The 20,435-nt window shown below is 44.4% G+C and overlaps 1 protein-coding gene across 1 annotated transcript in view; it reads left to right on the plus strand.

Annotated features, from left to right (window-relative positions):
• Positions 1-17,530, plus strand: part of SH3RF3 (SH3 domain containing ring finger 3) — a 246,174-nt gene extending 228,644 nt beyond the window's left edge. The window contains exons 9-10 of the mRNA XM_054272003.1: positions 4,236-4,573; positions 14,296-17,530. Coding sequence (XP_054127978.1) covers positions 4,236-4,573; positions 14,296-14,464 — 507 coding nt within the window. The 3' untranslated portion in view covers positions 14,465-17,530. The remainder of the gene's footprint in view (positions 1-4,235; positions 4,574-14,295) is intronic.
• Positions 17,531-20,435: the final 2,905 nt, after the last annotated feature.

Raw genomic sequence — 20,435 nt, forward strand, 5'->3', positions numbered from 1 at the left:
GAAGAGCTAGTTATTATCTTCAAGTGAGTTATTAATGAGGGGAAAAATCATCCCCAATTACTGTGAAGCAAAATATTTCAACATTTACATATCTCAGACTTTAATTTTGATCTAATCCTTTGTGAGTTCTTAAGCTCAGACAGTATTCACTTTCCCAAACATTCTCACCCTGGCATATTGAGAGGAACTTACACCTGTCCAGGTGCTGGCTTCCCTAAGGTATGCTCCAGGGTCACAGAAGTGCTGCCCATCCCATCCTTGTGCTGCTAGAGACTGCTGTCCTCTGAGATTCCTTCATGCTACCCCATAGGAACAGAGCCTCCACTGTCAGCTGTGCCAGAGAAAAAATTCTGAGTTGTCTATGCTGTCTGTGTTCCCAGTCAGTTTTTGGGGGTTTTTTTTCTTAACTAGGAACAGCCTGGAATTTATTTGTAAGGGCTAATTTTGATCTTTTGCTTTCCTTTGAATCCTTTTGAAATTAAAGGTTTGGAAGTTTTGACTCTGAACGTCCTAGAATAAAATCTGGGCAACACAAAGGTGATGATTTAAATTCATATAAACATGTGGGCAGTAACCAGGAGAAGGGAGAAATGCTGTCCACACAGTGAATCCATCTATCAACACAGATGTGAAGGTCTGACCTTGGCAGATTCAGGGGGTAGGGATGTCAAACACAGTTTGCAGTCAGTTGGAAATGTAGCTACTAGACAAAGAAAACTCAGTAATTACACAGCTGTTTCAGTAGATTACAGATTTCCTAGAAAACAATAAAACAACCATCTGTGAATGGAAAAAAAAGCAAACTATTTTTTTGAATTCAAAAACATTTCTGAAAGTCATCAGATATCTCCCCTGTAAACTTCTTATCTCCATTCAAAAGTGACACAGTCTGTAACCAATTGGTGTAGATTTCTCTACACCATTTATGCCCATTAAGGCTTCATTGATTTACAGTGAAATTGCTGAAGGACTGTCTTGAATAGACATATAAATATTAATTTCTAGTGAAGGATGGCTGCTATTACACTAAATATTAAATGAATTCATAATACTTGGACATTTGCAATAAATCACTGCTGGGAAATGCATACTAACATCCCATTCCCTTTTTTTTTTTAATATTAAAGCCATGGAAAAGAGCAGGTTGCTCCCAAAGAAATGTAGAGCTTTGTAACACTAGAATCATGAACAAATTCCCACAGCACAAAGAGGAGTTTCAACTTAGTCCCAAATTACAGACAGAGAGAGGCATGTCATGGTTTAGGCTGAACTGCTGATCACACAAGGTTCAAACCCAATCTCTTTCCCATGGGTGACATCACAGTAAATTATCAGTTCCTGACAGGGCTTCTTTTGCTTGAAATGCTGTGAGCAGCATCAGCAGAGGATGTGGCCATGTGACACCAGAAGGCTGAGAGCCAGACTCAAAGGGAGAAGGAGCTGGACGTGCTGTCTAATCTCCACCCACACAAAGTGGTTGGTATCAGGGCACCTCTGAGTACCTTGCCCAAGGACACTGCTTGAAGGATGGTGCTGATCAGGTTTTGACTAGGCTTAGCAATTGAACTAAGTCATCTTCTCTCTTCCAAGACCACAGATCTTGCTTTCAAAAGTTCAGTAAAACGCTCAGCGGGGGCTAAAAATCAATTTTTTATTTTTCCTTTTATTAAAGTAGAACAAAGGATAGATCAGCAAGTTCATTATAGCTTTCTGTTTTCTAAGGGATAGTAGCTTAAGAGTAGAAATTTTTGCCAGGGCTAACCCTGTGGAAACAGAACTGAATGACTGTCAGACTCATCTGCTTTTCAATGTATAGATGGGTGTGAGTATATGCACCTCCTTCATTCCAAATATTCTGCTTCTTTGCCTTAAATAGTCTAAGTTGCACAAGGTTTTTCTGATGAAAATTTGCCAAGGTATTTAAATTAGAAGCAAAAATGAGAAAAGCTGCTACCACATAGGAATATTAATTGTTTGTTATACAGGGCTTTAATTCACATAGTTACTTTGCATTTGCAAGACTGCCAATTAAAGAGGCTCAGAGTGCTCACTGCTGCACAATAGCCGTTTCTCCAGAGCCCCACAATGGCTATTGTGTTCTGTCACTGACCTTTGGGCACCTTCAAATGCATATTGACACAGGATGCTGGGATCATTAGAGATATTGTTTCAGTGTGCCACAGGGACAGAAGAGTTTTGCAATTTCATGAAGAGCTTTAAAATTTTATATAATGGTGACAGCAACAATATTTCTTAATTAGACAGTGAGAGAAAAACTGCAGCATTTTTCTGGTGTTTCAGGTGAATTCCAGAATACACTTCCCATACAGTCCCTTCCCATCAGGAAAAGAAGATATTTATCAGGGGCATTTGGTCTGCTTTTCTATTGTTTCCAGGGGAATTGATTTAATTTTTTTGACCTGGTGGTGCCATATGTCCAGCCTCCCTTAGCTTCCATGGATTCTGCCTGGGTGAACATCTTGACAGGAGGATCCTTTCATCCTGTAAGTGCAAAACACTCTTTTAAAACATGACCCGTGGTGTGCAGGAGACCAGGATCCGGATGCACAGATCACCCTAGGACAACAGTTCAGACTCTGCTCTTCAAAAATCAGTGGACTTTGGCTCTGTGACAACAACTGTCTTCATTTTATGTCTTCTGTGTCTTGGCATCTAAGGTATTTCTGTTTTCTTACCAGTCCATGACTCCAGTTAAGGAGTGCTGACAAGAACTTTGGAAGCAGAAATACCAGACATTCCAAGTACATTTACTGTAGTAAATCCTAGCATCTTTTAAAATCTTATATTTAGTTTATTGTAGCCTTTCTATTCTTTAAAGCTGCTTTGAGAAATTACTTCAGCAGTCAGAACATAAAAGAGCATAATTTTAAACCTTGCATGGGACATTTTGTCTACAGAGAATAAATAAATTACTGGCTTGTATTTCCAACAAGTGTTCCTACTTGAATATATAGAGAGAGTTTCTGTTCAATGAGTCTTGCTGTTTCTGGGTTTGATTTTATCCCCTGGGATCCTATTATTGAACAAATTATCAAGTACAGCTAAACTTCACAGCCCCGAGACTCTGAAGATTGTTTGGGTAATGGCTTACACTTCTGACAAAAGAGGAAGAAATCTAATAGACCTTTGCAAAGCTTCTTGTATCATTTTTTAAAAAATGGAAAAATTTACTGCACAGCACTGCTGGCTTGCAACTCTAACCTAACATTGTGGAGCATGTGCCAGAGGATTGCCAATTTCTACATATAAACCTCTAGCCAAAAAATTTTCAAGATGAAGGACATAGTGTTTGCTGTTTGTGTGTGCTTGAGGTAAATGTGCTGCAGGATTTCTTACACTGTTGTGAAATCAAAAAGGTCAAGGTGTTTCCTGAGGAACACAGACTAAATTTTTTTCTTCCCATTAATTGAAAGGGTGCTATTATCATCTTTTCATTTCTCTGTGTCCGAAACCCTCGTAGAACTTTGAAACCTCCCATGCACTGCCACTGCAATTGCCAATTGAGAATTTTGTGGTCTATCTTCAAACATCAAGGTGATACCTTTACCTTAGCACATGGGGGGCAGTGACCCCCTTCTGGGAGGGAGGCGTGAATAATTATTGCTGTGTGATGCAGGATGTGAAGGGTAGCATGTTCTGGAAAGAGTTGTTAAACTAGATTGTCATGCCTCCATTCTCCCTACTGTAAATCTGCATCAGGTAGTAAAAGAGGCAGTAATGATGAATGCTTCTCTTGCACTGGGCTGGGATCTGAAATCTCTCCTCAGCCCGTGGTGCTTCCCAGCAGAGGTTTTTAGCCATGGGTCCTGGTTTCCTGCTTGTGGGATGTATCTCTATTGAGGGACAGGAGTCTCCTTGAAGAGAGAGGGCAGCACTCTGCTTGCTGTCTTCTCTGCATGGGAAGTTTGTATCTTTGCTGTACTAGTGTAGCTGCACTCTTTGTTTGAAAAGGCACATGATCCCTGCCTGGACAGATTTGAAAACGGGGCTAATCTTTGCAGTATGTTTGGTCTTTACTGAATTAGTTGAAGCCCTTTTCAATGGGGTGGGATTTTCATAGGATCTTTATTATAGAAAGTTCAAGTTCTACCTGGATCCACCTCTATGGCGGTTTTGAGAGATTTCCTGCCTTACACATTGAGGTTTTCTAAAATGAAAACAAAGGGACTGGGTATGTTTGCTCACTGCCCATGTTTTGTTTGGTTCCTTTGCAGAAGGAGAAGAAGAGCGGGCTGTTGAAACTTCTAGCAGGGGCATCCACAAAAAAGAAGTCCCGCTCCCCACCATCCGTGTCCCCCACCCACGACCCCCAGACAGCCATTGAAGGAGTTCTGCAAGGGGCAGTGGGGCCTGAGCTCTCCTCCCTCTCCAGTCACGGCAGAGCTGGCTCATGCCCCATCGAGAGTGAGATGCAAGGAGCCATGGGGCTGGAGCCTCTGCACAGGAAAACAGGCTCCTTGGATTTGAATTTTTCCATCCCTTCACCTGCCAGGCCTCCCCTCTCTTCCATGGCAGCTATTCGGCCAGAGCCCAAGCCTTTGCCCAGGGAAAGGTAAGTTGTGTTTCTCCTGAGGTTGCCTGCATCCACAGGGAGCAGTTGGAGGAGGAATGAAAGTTTAATTTGTTCAAGAGTTGTTGCAGTTTTGGTGTTCTGTGGATTGACTGTATGTAGCTCAGCTGTCTTTTAGGAAGACAGGGCTTACGTGCATCTGCCCATTGAAAATCACTCGGTACACCATGCAGGTTTAAAGTGTTGAAGAGCACCTGTTCATGACACTCCGCAGCTCTGGTCTAAATGTGGAGGACAGCAGTGCTTTCTCAGCCCAAGTGGTATAAATGCTGTTGGCAAATGCCACATTTAAAGTGGGATTCCAGTATTTTAACTAAAGGAATAAGTTGAAGGCATTGGCATATTATGTCCCATCTGGACATGTCCTGTTCTGCAATACCAAAGACTGTTTCAAATTCTTCTTGTTTAGAATACATACAGATACAGCCATCTTCAGTGACCTGTTACCAAAAATGTAGCTTGTTTCTAGAGAGGGATGAACCAGTGATTGTGGAGTTCATTTCAGCAGCCTGGTCTCCACCTTGGTATACCTCAGATTAACTGACTTCACAAACCTGAAAAAAAGAGTAGGAATACCAAAATACAAAAGCTGGTGAAGAGAAAGATAACTGACCAGAAAAGAGCTGGGGGTTGCAGAAAAGAGATAGATTTCCATGTGCAGAGTCACACTGGCTTCAGGTAAATGTTTTCTACAAGACTGCAGCTTGAGGACTGGGAAGTGAATAAATAATACACAGATACAATGCTGTTGAAATGCTTTCCACTCAGAAGGTGATTGAGAAAAACATACTTTTACAAAAGCATTGAGGAATTTTTAAAAAACTGTTCAGGGAACACTATTGAATTGGTATTTAAAACAATTTTGAAATAACATTAAAATTACAGAACTTGGAAAGAAACTAGCTTTGTGTGTATGAAAGAGGCTGAAGGGAATGGATTGGGCAAGGCACCTGACCCTGAATCCAGTTGGGATCATGAAGCAGATGATGTGTAATAAGGGACATTACAGGACTGTCCATATACAGTGTTTTACTCAATGTAGGCTGGAATTCAGTTGGGAAGGTGACAGTGACACCATAACTTAAACTTTTTTAAGGCATCTACCTTGTTACCATAGAACCCCTTGCTGAGTAAACTGTACACAACCAACCCAGCAGATACTAAGTGGATTGGAAATTGATTCATTGGCATCAAATCTAACTCTACATAAGAAATCACTAGAAAATGGTTATTAATATATGTAGTGCAGCCCAACAGGAGTGGGGTCCTGAACCTGGACTGTCAACATAAAACCTTTCCTGTTGCAGGATGAGGACTGAAGTGGGACATGTGTGATGGGTAGGGCAGAGCTGTTGGTACAGAGCTAATTCAGCTCCTGGTCAGGTGAAAACAGAGTAACAGTGTATTTCAGAAGAGGCAAATCTGATGCAAAGTGAAGTGGATTCTGAGAAGCATCATAAGAAAAATGGAAGATTTAGAGCTATGTACTTGCAATGAGGGTCACAGGGAGCTCTGGCACACCTGGTAAGGAGTGTAGGGATGGCATGGTAACAGTCTGTAAGAGACTGCAGTCAGGACAGGCATGGGAATATTTTTACACTAGATTTGGCATTTTTTCTATAAGAGATGCTTTTGTTCAGATGCAGCTGTTAGACTTGAAGCAGAAATAAATACAGGCAAGTCCTTCAGCATTGTAATGAAGGCAGTGAGAACAGACTATCACAGTAGTCTCTTGCCCTTAAAATCCATGAAAAAGTAATTTAGTAAAAGGAGTGAAAAACCAATCCCTATTTAGGCACACTTAATTTGGTCTACATCAGTTCAGATTAATGCTATAAGAAAAGTTAAATCAATATAAACCAGATTTAGCACCAGTGTAACTGAATCAGTGGGCTGCTGCACCTTTAGTTAAATGTAACCATGAAGAGAAGCTGGGGAGTACAGCCCCTGACATCTCCAGAGATGGATGGTAATGTGCTGCTCTCAAAGCTTTACTATAGAGAACTCCAGACACATTATGTAATATGCCAGGGCTAGTCCCATACCCTACAAATTTCTCAGTCCACCTCAGGTGGTCCAGGTAGGAAACATTTAACTGATGATCGTTTTTAACTGTCAGAATAAAACCAGAGAGACAAAGGTCACCTGGATCCTCTTAGCTGTGCTGGAATCAGGAGCAAATAGATTGAGAGTGCTAAAACTGAGTAAATACTTCCAGCTGCAGTATATAGTGATAAGGAGCTTCCTCTCATTTTACGTATTTTGATTCCTGAGTCTTAAATCTGAAAATAAGCTATAATTGAAGTAACCATAATTATACACAGCAGGCAAGATTCTTTAATTGATTTATGAATTAACTTCCATATCATTGGTGTATCTGCATTCCTTAACTGATCATATGGGTTTTTTCATGTCCATAATGGGAAATATTAATTACCTTCATGCACTAGGAAGGATAATGCTTAGTCCTGGAATAATCTGAGCCAGATACATTAAACACTTGTCTGCTAGAAATTCATCCCACATCCATCTGTGCTCATTAAATCATCAAATTTCTCAGAAGTACCAAATTATATTTTTTTTTAAACAAATTACGGTTTTCAAACCTCTTGTTCTTTTCACATCTGGCAATGGAGCGACTTGCATTCAACGTCACTCAGCTCCGTATTTTGCTTGTTTGCATTTTGGTGCATTTCATACGCACAGTAGGAGCAATTCTCTGAGAAAGAAAAGGGAGGAGAGGGAAAAAAAGGTTAGATAAACAGATTCAGATGCTGGAAGAAATTTTAAAAAGCTGCAAAGCATTTCAGTACACTTAGCTGTACTTGGCTTTCTGTCTCCCAACGCCCATCTGTGCACACAGAAACAGAGCACTGAAAGGTTGGAAGAAGTAGCACATTCCTTAATATTTACGGCATTCAAAGAGGGGCTCATGCAGGCAGCAAAGCACCGCTGCTTTTCCTATAGAGGTTGGCTTGCAGCTCCAGCCCTTGCCACATCCAGGTTACCAATCAAACCCAGTGCACCAAGGGGTGCATTAAAGGGCTCTGACTGCCTGCAGCTCACTCACTATTTAAGGGATGAATTGCCTGTTCTGCTGCCTGACAGTGCAGACCTGTCTGGGAGTTGCAGACAGGTAGACAGAAAGGTGAAGCAAACATCACCCTCTTGCAGGTGCTGTTAATGTTTATACTCTTTTTTGGTGGTTTGTTTTTGGGTTTTTTTTGTACATAGAGAGGAAAGCAATTATCTTCTTTTTCTTGATATTCTGAAGCCTGGCTATGGATGACTGGACTGGGAAGGAAATTGCTCCTAGCTCTCCTGTCATTTAGCCTTCATATTTGTCTAGTTTGCTAGGATAGTGAGAGCCCATCTCTGCCTTCTGGGTGTAGTTTCCACTTCCAGTTTATAAAACCACATTCCTTCAGATGCTCTCTGCCATAAAGCATCCAGCAATCCAGGCAGCAGAGCAGAGAAATTTCCCAGGTGGTGTCCTTGTCACTTCATGTGGCAGTGATTGACTGCCAAGTGAATACCCCGTCAGGCTGTGTGTGCCCCACACACTCTTTCCCACCTACAGCTCCATCCAGTTTCTGCTGGTACGAGAAACAGGACCAGTATAGGGACACACTGATGAAGCAGGCACTGTGCCAGAGCCTTGCCCACATCCCACCACGCTGTTGGCTCACAGGAGGGATGTGCTGTGTGCCTGGCAGCACCAAAACAAAATACTTCCCTTGCCACCCCCTTCAAGAAAATGTGACTGTACGTGAAGCAGAACAGGAGAGTTGAGTGTGCATGTGTGTGTGTGTGAGTCATGTTCCCCTCGCTGCCTGGCACTGTTCCCAGAGGCGAACCTGAGTAAAACATGTCACGCGTTGTTGACTCTTTTATAGTAGCTGGCACTAACTCTGCCATGTTACATTGTGATAAAGCAGCTGTGGCCAGACTTATTGTCACGACTGGCATGTCTGCGCTGCGTTTCTGTGGTTTTCATGCAGCCTTCAACCAAGTTATAACCACAACAGTGCTGCAGAATGAGATGGGAGTAGTAAGTTTAACCTTTAAAATAGATCCTTCCACGTTTCCATGTATGTTTCTACAAATCACTGCCACATTAGAAATTGAGCTCCCAGTTCAAGGAAGCATTCAAGCATGTGCTTAACGCCCATTGACTTCAATTTTGCTGTGCTCATATGTCTTCTTTGCCAAAAAGGAGAGCAAAAGAAGAGTTCTTTTCATTCCTGGAAAGTGATACTAGAGAAATGACCCAAGCAGTAGTTTCTGACTGAACAGTGACATGTATTCACTTAGTTAAGTGCTTCTCTGAGTAGGGATACCTGCCTTAGGACTGGGAACTAACCATCAACCATCTCAGAAATTGAATTCTAAGATACTTCCAGCAGAAAGGTAAAAGACCCAACTGAGATTTGTTCTTCTAAGGCTGCTGATTAAGTCACCATACTATGGAGAAGTAGGTTTTGGCTTGTAGTGTGCAGAGGTGCCTTGCAGATCCCTGTAATTTGCCAGTGAAAGGATGAAAAAACAGAGCTCCACTGGTAGACAAGAGCAATGGTTAACTGAGCTAGATGGTCCATTGGCACTGATTATCCATTGCCTCCACATTAGGGATGTGTATCCCTAATGCATGAGAGACCTGGACTGGACTCATGAAACCTGTTCTTAGTGCATGATACTTTGAGGAACAGGAACTTGCATTAAGCATCAAAATTCAAGCACTCTAGATGGAATCAGATTGGAGGTTAGCCCTGCAGACCAAATTTGCCTCACTGCACATTTTCCTAAGTTGCTCTAGTTCCATCAGTGTCCCGGATACACATATTTACTCAGTGAGTATTTTGGGGGTTTTTAGAGTGTCCATGGCTGAGTTCAGCCATTAATTACTGATCAGTTCTGATCAATACTGTTCAGTGCCTGCCTGCACTGTGACAGAGGGCCTGTGTGAGTCATTCAGAGCAGACAGGACTCCCACGCAGGCAGTGTGCATGAGATGAGTCTCTGTGGAAAGTGTGGCACGAGGCTTTGCAGCTGAAGGAGTCAGAGAAGCCACTTTCCCCACATCTGCTCTACTCAGTGCATTTCAGCATGGTCACTTGCTAATGATATTCCAACCTCTGCAAAAGGTGGAGTGCCTCCCATGTCAGAGCCTTGACTCACTTCCAGAGCAGCATCTTGTGCGCTAAATGAAGCATCCTATGGGAAAAATAGTATGCAATCATATAATGAAAGATTATGTTGCAAGACAGCAGAAGTAAAGTCATGAACAATTGTATTTGCCTTTTTCTTCATCTCAAATGCATGGGTGTGAAACACTTGTGTTCTTGTAAGGTTGTAGATTTCTTTTATGTATCTACACATGATATTTTTAATCATTTTGCTTCTTTAAAAGAAACAAAACCAGAACTTCCATCAGGTGACATCTGTTTGAGGTTAGGAGTCTTATTTGCACCTTCCAGATTTCAGTAGGAGTAGCAAAGGGAGGACTGGGTGGGAGAGGTGTTTCTCTTGGCTGTGAAAAGAAGTGCTATGAAGACAGGGGACAGGGGGATTGCAAGGTCTTTGCCGACAGCAGAGGATGGACCTATTCCCAGCTCAGTGAGATAATTGCTGCCAGGGTGCCCATCCCACCCCCAGCCCCAGTGCCAGCCTCTACTGATGCAGTCTCCTGCTTCTTGGGATGCCATGTCCCTGCCCCAGGCTCCCTCCCACCAAGGCTTTTTGCTCTCCCGGACTCAGCTCAGCAGAGCTTCCCCCCTCAGCAGCCATACCCACACCTTCTGTCAGGGCTTCCAGTTTTCATCACAGTCACGTTTCTTCCTCTGCTCCCGGTTTTTCTGCCATCAGCCTCCCTCTTCCTCCACCTTGTCCCTTACTTTGCCCCACTCTCCAGCTCCCTGGGGTTTCCCTGCCCAGGGAAAACCCATCCCCTGTCCTTGCTGATACTACTTGCAGCCTCTCCTCATGTATTATCTCTTGTGCACCAAGAATCCTTCCCAGGCCACTGCCCATCGTGGACAGGAGCCTCCAGGGATGAAGTGCCCAATCCAAGGATGCCCCAGCAGCCAGCAGTGGGGATGTCCAACATCAAGTCTGTCCCCTGAGAGAAAAATACAAGAGGGGCCCAGAACTAAGAAAGGAAGAGAAATACAACCTTTGAGGTCCCACAGAGTTAGGACAGCTTGGAGCATAAATCAGCAGAGATTTTACTTTCAGTGTTCATACAAGCCTAAACATGTGCCATTTTGGGGTGGTTTGAATGTTTTTGAACCTGGCTGTGAGTGGATCATTTTCTGAAGGAACACCATCCCTGACAGACCAGTGGGACCACAGGAAGGTCTTTGCTCCCAAATACAGGACCTGAGAGCAGTTTGTGGAAGTGCTCATATGGGTCCTGCTGGTGCTGCATAACCCCTTGTGTTATTCTTAGAAGTGATGAGACCATTGGGCTGTGTGTTGGACCCTGAGCCTGATACAGCCAATTGCTGCTGTGAATTTGGGCCAAAATGATTAACGTTTGACAGAATTTTAACTATATAAGACAGATTTACACCATTTACAGCAGAAAATATTGTTAATGTTGGTCAGAGGTGGTTGCCACACTTGTCATCATAATTGTTGCCCAGCTAATTAGCATTTTTGAAAGTTGGTCATTTAGAGGTGGAATGTGACACAGACAAAATTAAGAAGACTGAGATCCATCTAAAATGCCAAGCAACAGTTTGGTATAGGAAAACCTACAATTTTATAGCATCTTCTCGAAAAGGGGGCAAAAGGAGAAATTAAAAGGGGAGATATAAATAGAAGTATCCCGGACTGCCTTTTTGGGAGTGAGGGAGGATGTCTGGGAGAGGAGACCTTTTCTGCCAAAAAAATACGGCCCATAGCTGTCCTTGGGATTCCGTTCCAGAGGATAAGCGAGGCTGAGGTGCCACCTGGAGGTGTGGAGGGGCGGCACAGCTCCCCGTGCCAGCGCAGCGCCGGGATGCTGCCCTGCAGCCCCGCCGGGCTGCCTCTGCCAGGCTCCGCTTCAGACCTCTCTGGGAAAAGGCATCGCTTCTTTTTCCGTCTCTCTCTTATCTGATTGCAAGGTCTTTCACAGCTAGTGCTTTGTTATTCTATCAAAAACCTCTTCGGTGCTATCTTGTGAGGTACTGTAGTTAATTCAATTTAAACCGTAGCATTTAGGGTTTCCTGAATGGGGAAAGTGCCTCATTTTGTAATGCAGTGACTGAGATTTATTTCTCTGAATTACTAAGAAGATGCTGTGTAGAACCTCTTTTATGACAGTGTGTGCATTCCTGTTGAGTGTGGTCACCTGCTTCCTCATGTGAACCATTTAGGGACTAGCAGCTCATAGCTCTGAGGACGTAGTTTTGCTTTAAAAGGATTTCTCTGTGCTTTTGGTACAACACGAGGTGCTGGCAGTCCCAGCTGGGTCTTCAGCATGACCCTGCCCAAGACACCACCTTTTTCTGAGTTTCTGCTTCCTGACTTGCCAGAACTGTCTGTGAGTACCTCCACAGCACTCAACTAACATTGAGGTCCAACCTTTTTTATTTCTCAAGGCCTCTTGAGTTCCTGATGCAGAGCTCCGATATGTGTGATTGTGCGTAAGAGTAGTGAGATCTGAAACTTGGCATCATCTTAGCTGAAATTGTTCCACTCTGATAATTTAATTAATCAACACTGCAGCAGAGTGTTTGAAATAATGTGTGCATTCATTTGCATAATGAGTGTAATTGGCAAAGCCTCATATTATAAGTGTAGCAGTTCCACAGATGATAGCTTGATAGACCATTTTCCTGCACACGTTTCAACCCCTGTTATTTGCTTTTCCACAGAGGAAGGAAGTGACAACTAGATTTATTAACCAAGGTACGGAGAGGATCAGCAAATTTTTGATGGCACTTGAACACAAATATTTTCCACGACTGTGTTGCTGTCAAGATAAAAAGGCCATAGTCAGTTATTAGAACAGAACCCCTGCTTCAAGTGGAGTGTAATGCTTTTCCAAATAATGGGTTGTTTGGTTGTGGAGATGTCCAGACATAAGAGTCAAAGCTGATATTTCCAGTGTCATGCCAAAGTGGAGTGCCTAGTTTCAGAGCTGAAGTCACTAGGCACCTGAGCAAAATCTGCTAAGAAAATGGGTGACTGCCACTGGAGAGCCCCTTGCTTTAGTACTGTCCCAGTGGGGATGGCCTCGATGGTGCACAGCCTCCAGGGCATGTTAAAGTCCCCAGGGACAGGATATTGTCTTAAATAAGTACTCACCTTGTTACAAACAGGCATTGGTGGCCAGGCAGCAGTTGTGAATATATTAATTCTCAGGAGATGGACTTTAGGTAATAATCAATTGGCAACTTTTAACTATCTTACTATATTCATTACTTTGCAATTAGCAAGACAGTTATTGACTGTTAACCAAATGCCAGATAACTGCAGAAGTGCCGAAGGAAAAAAAACAACCATGCAGTAGAAATATATTCCCTGCTCTGCACACAAGTGCATTGATATAAAGTGGCCCAGTCTGTGCTCTCAGAAGGATGCCTGCTGATAAGCTCTGAGTGCAGAATAGCTGTATCAGGCTCAGACACATCATTACTTCATTGAAATGAAGTGACACTTGACTACTAAGTTCCCAGAGAGCCCTGGGAATGGTTCAGGACTGGGGCTCCCCGTTGGTTTGGAGAGTGCTTTGAAAGTCACTTGATACCTCTCCATTTTACCTTCCCTTCCAGGTTTGAGGGACTCCCAAGTACATTCTCAAGACACATTATAAGAAGAAAAATGTGAACTGCTTTAGCTAACATCTGCTGGTGTCACATGCAGTGGGAGAATTGCAAACCCCATTTTTCATCATCAGGGGAGAAGGGAAGAGAGCGTATCACATATCTGGACTTCTGTAAGGTCTTTGAGATGGTCCCTCACATCTCTCTTTAAATTGGAGAAGGATGGATTTCCTGGGTAGACTGTTAGGTGGATCAGGAATTGCTTCGACAGCCACATCCAGAGGGTAGTGATTAGTGACTCAATGTCCTAATGGACGTTGGTGATGAGTGGTGTCCCTCAGGGGTCCACGCTGGAACCAGTGCTGTTCAATATCTTCATCAATAACATAGATGGTGGGATTGAGGGCACCTCAGGAGGTTTGCAGATGACACCAGACTGATTTATGCAGTTGACACATGGGCTCTGAGCAACCTGCTTGAGCTGAAAATGTCCCTGCCTCTGGCAGAGGGGTTGAACTAGATGACCTTTAAAGTCCCTTCCAGCCCATACTGTTCTATCATTCTGTGATGCTATGATTTTTGGAGGGAGCAAATGCAGAGCTGAATAAGACATGTTACAGTGGAGATGCAGCACTAGGATAAAGCAGCCAAGCCCTGGCACAGGCTCAGCACACAGCTGGGAGCAGAGATACCATGAGTGGTCCATCCATTTGACAGCACATTTCTGCTTTCATGGGATGGCTCCAGAGTCATCCTGGTCCAGCAAAGCTGGCCAGAAATTTACATCTTACTCAGTTTTAGTGGAAAATATAGTAGCTGCATTGCATACAACGAGTGTGTGAAAATGTAACTTACTAATATTTCCTGAAGTTTTTTTCCCAATATCTCTGGTACTGGTGCCCAGCTGCTCCCATCAATTAACCAGGTGTTTGCACGTTTTTCTCTCCAAAGGTACCGCGTTGTGGTCCCGTACCCGCCGCAGAGCGAGGCGGAGATCGAACTGAAGGAAGGTGACATTGTGTTTGTGCACAAGAAGCGGGAGGACGGCTGGTACAAAGGGACCTTGCAGAGGAACGGCAGGACGGGCCTCTTCCCCGGGAGCTTTGTCGAGAGCTTCTGAGGACAAACCGCCGCTCTCTCAACTGAGGAGCTTTCAGGGGAAACTGCATAGCACAAGAAGAGACAGCAAAGAGAAACTGGACTGATAACCACTGCCATTTTTATTTCCAAAGACTTCCCCCAGGCCCTTCAGTCTGCAGCTCTGGAGACACAGTGTCCCGCTGTGCTCCCGAGACCGTGTGCGGTGCATACAGTGGTATGTTGAAGTAGTGCCTTCCACCTGGAATCACAGACTGAAAGGACGCCCATCTGGACTGTAAACTCTGGCTGTTAACCTTTTGTGTAAATTATAGAGAAGATATCTTTAAAAAAATTAAGAGGAAAGCTGTTATATTGCTGTAACTTATTTGTCAGAGCTGCAGTGTTCTTATTACTGGCCTATGCAAGATGGATTTGAGAGTTCAAGGAGGTGTGCTAGGAAGCTCTTAAACTGCGATTTTGTTTTTACCAAGGGAAGAAGAGGGGAGGGTGGAGAATACCCCAGGTAAAGATCAGTGCATCATTGTGCAAGTAAGAATGAGGAGTCAAAAATGTTAATGTCATGCTTTCTATATACCTCAAAGATATGCTGCGCAGGTTTGTTGGTGCGTGTCGGCGTTCAGAGTGCCACACCACCCCGTGTCCTGGCACTGCTGCCAGGGAGGTCCTGGAGGAAGCACGGCTCCACCATTAAACTGTGGTTATTTGAGCAGAATCCCTTTTGCCTGTCTTCTGCCCGTATTATATGCAGCATGGATTTTTGTCCTCGGTATCACTTTCCATTGCTTTTTTGTACGACGTACCTTTTTACTGTAAGAATTGCTCTACTTTATATATATTCCTACTAGATCAGACATTTCCTCTTTTTCATACATCTGGTGCTATTTTTTTTAATTGTTAAAGATTTGGTTAAACAGAGAGGCTGCAACAAGATTTGCATTCAACATATGAAATTAGAACCGTACCTGAAGATTGAGATCAGACTGCTTGTTCTTGCATCATAGAGGAAAAGAGCAAAAGCTGCATGGTCACCGATAAATACACCTGGGGGGGCTGCCTGTGGAACACACATATGCTCGCTCTCTCCTACATATTTAGAGTGGCTGAAGACCCATGCTGAAGCACAGCGTTCTGTCTGGAGAGCGATAATGACTCCAGAATTGGAAGTAATTCCCAGAGGAGTCATTTTAATTGACTTTTTCATGGCAATAAGAAGAACACTGCAGGTTCTAGCACACGCAGGGACCGTGGAGTTTTCCTCTGTCGTTGCATGACGGAGACAAGAGCTGATCTGCGACAGCAGTCATTAGTGTTATGGAAATGTGATTTCTTACTGTAGAAATGTACAGTTCTGGAGACTGTTGGATTTCTTAATGTCGTCAAGCTACAATACAAACTGTATCAGGCAATATAAGCTTCCATCTACCAGGGACTTAAAGGTGCAATAAATGTGAGTTTAGCCAGTAATTTGTATGAAAAAGAATGAGAAAAAAAAATCATAATGCAATTGTTGAGAGTATTTAAAAAGACATCGGTTCTTGAGGAGTGAATTGCGTTGAAAGGCCTTCATAGCTGTATCCATACCTTGCCTCTGACAGCAGCTGGCTGTTTGCCAAAGCCCACATGTGGTGGGTGTTTAGAAGTGTGTCAGAGGCACTGTAACCTGGAGATGATCTTATTAAAACAAAGAGGCCTGGTGGGTGAACATCATCACTGCATTACCAGTATTTCATGTGTGAAGGTGTAAGTTTTGTTTTCATTCAAGCCGTGTGTACTAGTACATATCAAAACCCATGTAAGTGAGCATTCATGTTTAAGTTCAGCTCTGTGACTTTGTTCTCTGTAAAATAAGTTCTTCTTGCTGTCACATGTTAACAAACCAATTCCAGAAACACAGTTCATGGCCAAGTATAGCACCTTCAAACCAGGAGGCATCACTTTCAGGGTGTTTCTTTTTATACTTGATGTTGCCGCATTTGTTGATATTCCAGATTGTAATGAGTCAGTCACTAAAAATTTAGTTACTCTTAAGAGGAAATTGCCTTTTTGTAACCAATAAGAGACTGAAGAAACGTCTTCTGGAAAGACTTGTTCGAGATTAGAGCCATATCTTTTCCACATATTTGGTCCAGGTCAGAACTGGTGTCACTGCATCTCAAACAGTAAACTGCACAGTTAGGCAGTCAGCAATGCCAAAATGTGTTATTGATTCCAATGAAAATTCGGGGTTAGATCCGTCAGAGATGAGATTTTTCTGACAACTTACAGTGGTTGAAACACTCTTAAAATTCTGTTCCATGGTGTATTTACTACAGTCAGAAAAACAAAACAGGATGACAACTTGCATGCTGCCTATTCTGTTTATCCAGATCTAAAATGGTTCCAGATTTCCACTGTTTTATCCTTAACTCTAAGAGGACAAAAGTTGGAGTGTGAGAGGATCAAGGAAAACATGCAGATCATTAAATCATTAAATCAGTGCTTTAAAATATATTTTGCAAGAAGGATGATAATTTTTTGAATGGTCGACAACCCTTCCAGTCATATTTTTCTTCTAGGAAAAATATGGGGGGGGGGAAGGAGGAGGAGGTGTTCTATTTTGATAGCAGCTGTTTCTGGCCCCTCTTTATTGCTTATCACAGTTTGGGTTACTGAGTAATCTTCTTGGACAAATCACTTCCATGCCAGGAGCACAAGTATTAAGGTGAACTTAATACAGCCCAGTGATACAAAAATATGACCCAGTGCCATTCAGAAAGTCCTGGACTGAGAGTGGTTTGACTCATACTGTGGTCTAGTTTTTACCTGTCATGCCAGGAAAAGAGGGAGGAGAGGGCATCTCCATCTCCTGCAACAGGGCGGGGCAAAGATTCCTTCTGGTGGCCTCAGTTTGTAAACTGCCAGGTTTGTTCTAGAAATGGGTTCAAGTAATTGAACAGTTCCTTTGAACTTTGCACAGCTCAGAAAATGTTTTTGTTATACATGAATGTTAATGTGGTTTAGGAAATGTTGGCAGATATGAGTACAAATGAACTACAATGACTGTGTTTCTGATTCTTTAAATAAAATAAGTATTAAGGCAACTTGACTGAGGTTTCTCTCTCTATTGGCAACAAGGTGAGCAAGCAGTGTAACTGGCTCAGAGGTTTGCAAAGAAAATAGGGAAGACTGGCCTGCAAACCCTGTAGTAATTCCCACATAAATAAAAACCTGTTAGGGGTAAGAAGTGCCTGAACAGGAATGGTTCTTCTTTTAACACAACTGGGATTTCATTAAAATGTTGAGAAGGTAACAACGTACCTGTGGAGAAGAGGTGTGTAGGTCCAGAGAAAGAGAGTGGGCACAGGCCAGGAAGGGGCAGCAAGGTGGCAAGGGTCAGGCTGTGGCAGAGAGGCTAGGAGGGGATGTGGAAGCAGAAAACTGGCAAGGAAAAGAGCAGCCTCTAATAGTGTTAATGGGCTTCAGGGGCACCTGGTGGCTTGAGCAGGTTTGTAGGCAGAGGAAAACCCCTTTCCTCATGCCCTGGGTGGGCTTGGGCATGGAATTATCAGGGTCCATGTGTCCTCTAGGGAGTGTCCAGCCAAGGAACTGCAAGAGAGGGAAGGAGCAGGTTGCACCCTGGGCAACTGAATGGCCCCTAACTCAGGTGAGAGGGGTAAGCCTGGTTTTGGACAAGGCCTGAGATTGCCATTCAGCAGCACAGTGCAGAACATCTGAAGGGAGAACATGAGTCAATAAGTGGGTCTGGATGTGTTTGCCTTGATTTGGCTGACAGACACCACTGGAAAAGTCACCCACACACAGGTGGTGGTTCTTTGCAGTTAGGGAGCACATAGGGCAGGGATGAGTGAGGCACAGCTAACTCACCAGGTCATCTGCATGGGAGGTGACACGAGTCTCTTTTTGCCCCAGCTGGATCCTGAGTCAAAATTCTGAAATGTGGGAACCACTCAAATTTAAATGTGGGCAGGCAGCACTTCTCCCTGTGCTAAGCCCTACTGGCTGGCTGACAAGCAGCATGGTGCAAAACGCTGCACAGAGGAGCCTGCCAGCTACTTCTGAGCTGGTCTGGCGTGCCAGCCCCCTCCACACTCTGCCAGTCCTGTTCCTCTGGCATTTCTCTGTGCCCTGCTGCCAGCACATACCACGCACCTCACACAGCCGTCCTACTGCGTGTCACCCTGTGCTTCTGCTCCAGTGCCTGACAGAAATTTAGGCCATGTTTTGAAAGAAAAATAATCATTGTAAAATTGTTACACGGTTTGACTGTTTCTAAATGCTCATGGAGAGCAGAACCACCTGGACAACATCTGCAGGGCTTTCCTGCAGCCAAAAGCTCTTCCTGACATCAGCAGCTCCTTTTACATGGTGAACCTGGCAGCTACATGGCTCGGTTAGTTGGTGCCAAACCAAATAAATGAGCTGTACTGGAAGGAAAGCCAAGAGGTGCTGCAGTCTGGAGAAGGCCCTGTCCTCGCGCCCCAGCCTTTCATGTAGCAAAAATAACTTTCCAAGTGGTCACAGATGTATTTCCAATCACTGGGGCATGGGTGTCTGTCCTCCCTTCAGAAAACCACTTGATTTTTCTCAGCCACCAAGCAGCACCACCTGCCCCATGGTGCCACAAAGGGGCCACAAGCCAGAACACTGAAGGGCTTGTACCAAGGTGGTCCCCTTGCAGCCCGTGCCTGACAGCCTGTGTGAGTCTCCCACATTTACAGTACATCATCTCCACTGCAGGTGAGCCCACCTCTACTTGGGTCTCTTCTTTGCTCCCTATGGAGACCCCAGCAGCCCCAGGGAAAGACAGCCAGCATCCTGCTGACTTGGCCAGGGAGTCACAAAAGCTGTTTCCAACACAAATGGCTCTATTGCACCAGCCAAGATGCAATGCAGTGCTTTTGCAAAGGCAACAGGAATAGTCCTGCACACAGGACTCTGAGCTGTGTGACCTCCTGTGTGACACACACGTGTATGTGCAGAAAATCCCATGAGCAAGGAGTGCTGCCAGGTAGAGGGGCTGCACTGGTGCTACCTGCCCACCCCTCCCAGAAAGGGCACTGGAAAGGACAGGACTGGCTTAGTTGAGGGTGAACATCCTTGGGGGAAATGCCTGGCCTGGGGAAACCTTGAGTTGGTCAATACCATCGGTGCTGCCCTCCAGCAAACGACAGGGGGGAGCCATGGGGAGCTGCCTTTGGTGGAGGGGTTGCTGTCACACATGGAATCCTCATGGGGAACACAGGAGTGATGGGGCACAGCTAAGTAAGGGGGCAGAGGAAAAATGAAGTCATTAAGACAGGAGGGAAGGGAGAACTGTCTCTAACTTACTGTCAGAGAAGGAAAGCACATTACATTTGTGTTCTGCATCTGCACAAGGGCTTGGCAGAGCTGCTGTCAGTCATGCCAGTGTGTGCAATCCCTCACTGGCCCAGGAGTGCAGCTGTGGAGTGAGTGTGGCAGGAATGCAGGGCAATCCCATTGCCAGGGGGGCATGTCCTCTGCTATCCCACCTGGCCAAGGAGGACCACAATGAGTGCTTAAGGGCCAGGGTCCCCAAGGATGGCACTGGCACAGGACTCTGGAGACAGGGCAGTGTCTGACAGCACATTTCCATCTGCTAAGTGGACACATGTCTGAGGAAACCCACAGGGAGCCCTGACTTTGCCACTGAATCAGGCTGGGAGTCAAAGACTGACACATCCTGGCCCAGGGCTGGTCACCCTGCCCCACATCCCTGCAGCCTCCATGAGGCACTTGATGCTGCACAGCCAAGGGGTCTGGGAGCCACCCCCACACCTTTCTCCCCAGCAACAGCAGAAAGGCATTCCCTTTCTCCTCCTCCGGGGTGTGTCAAGTTTGCCCTACAGCTGCCCACTGGAAAATCAGCCTTGAAGACAGCAGGGCAATTTGTTAAGGTTTTTCCCTCTCCCCTCCCCAGATAATTGTCTGGGATCTGCGTTAATGGAAACATAAATTGACTGCCACTCTGC

This window comes from Melozone crissalis, unplaced genomic scaffold (genome assembly GCF_028551555.1).
Source record: "Melozone crissalis strain CALT ecotype California unplaced genomic scaffold, PUWL_Pcris_2 ptg000013l_1, whole genome shotgun sequence".
In the NCBI taxonomy this organism is placed as follows: domain Eukaryota; kingdom Metazoa; phylum Chordata; class Aves; order Passeriformes; family Passerellidae; genus Melozone; species Melozone crissalis.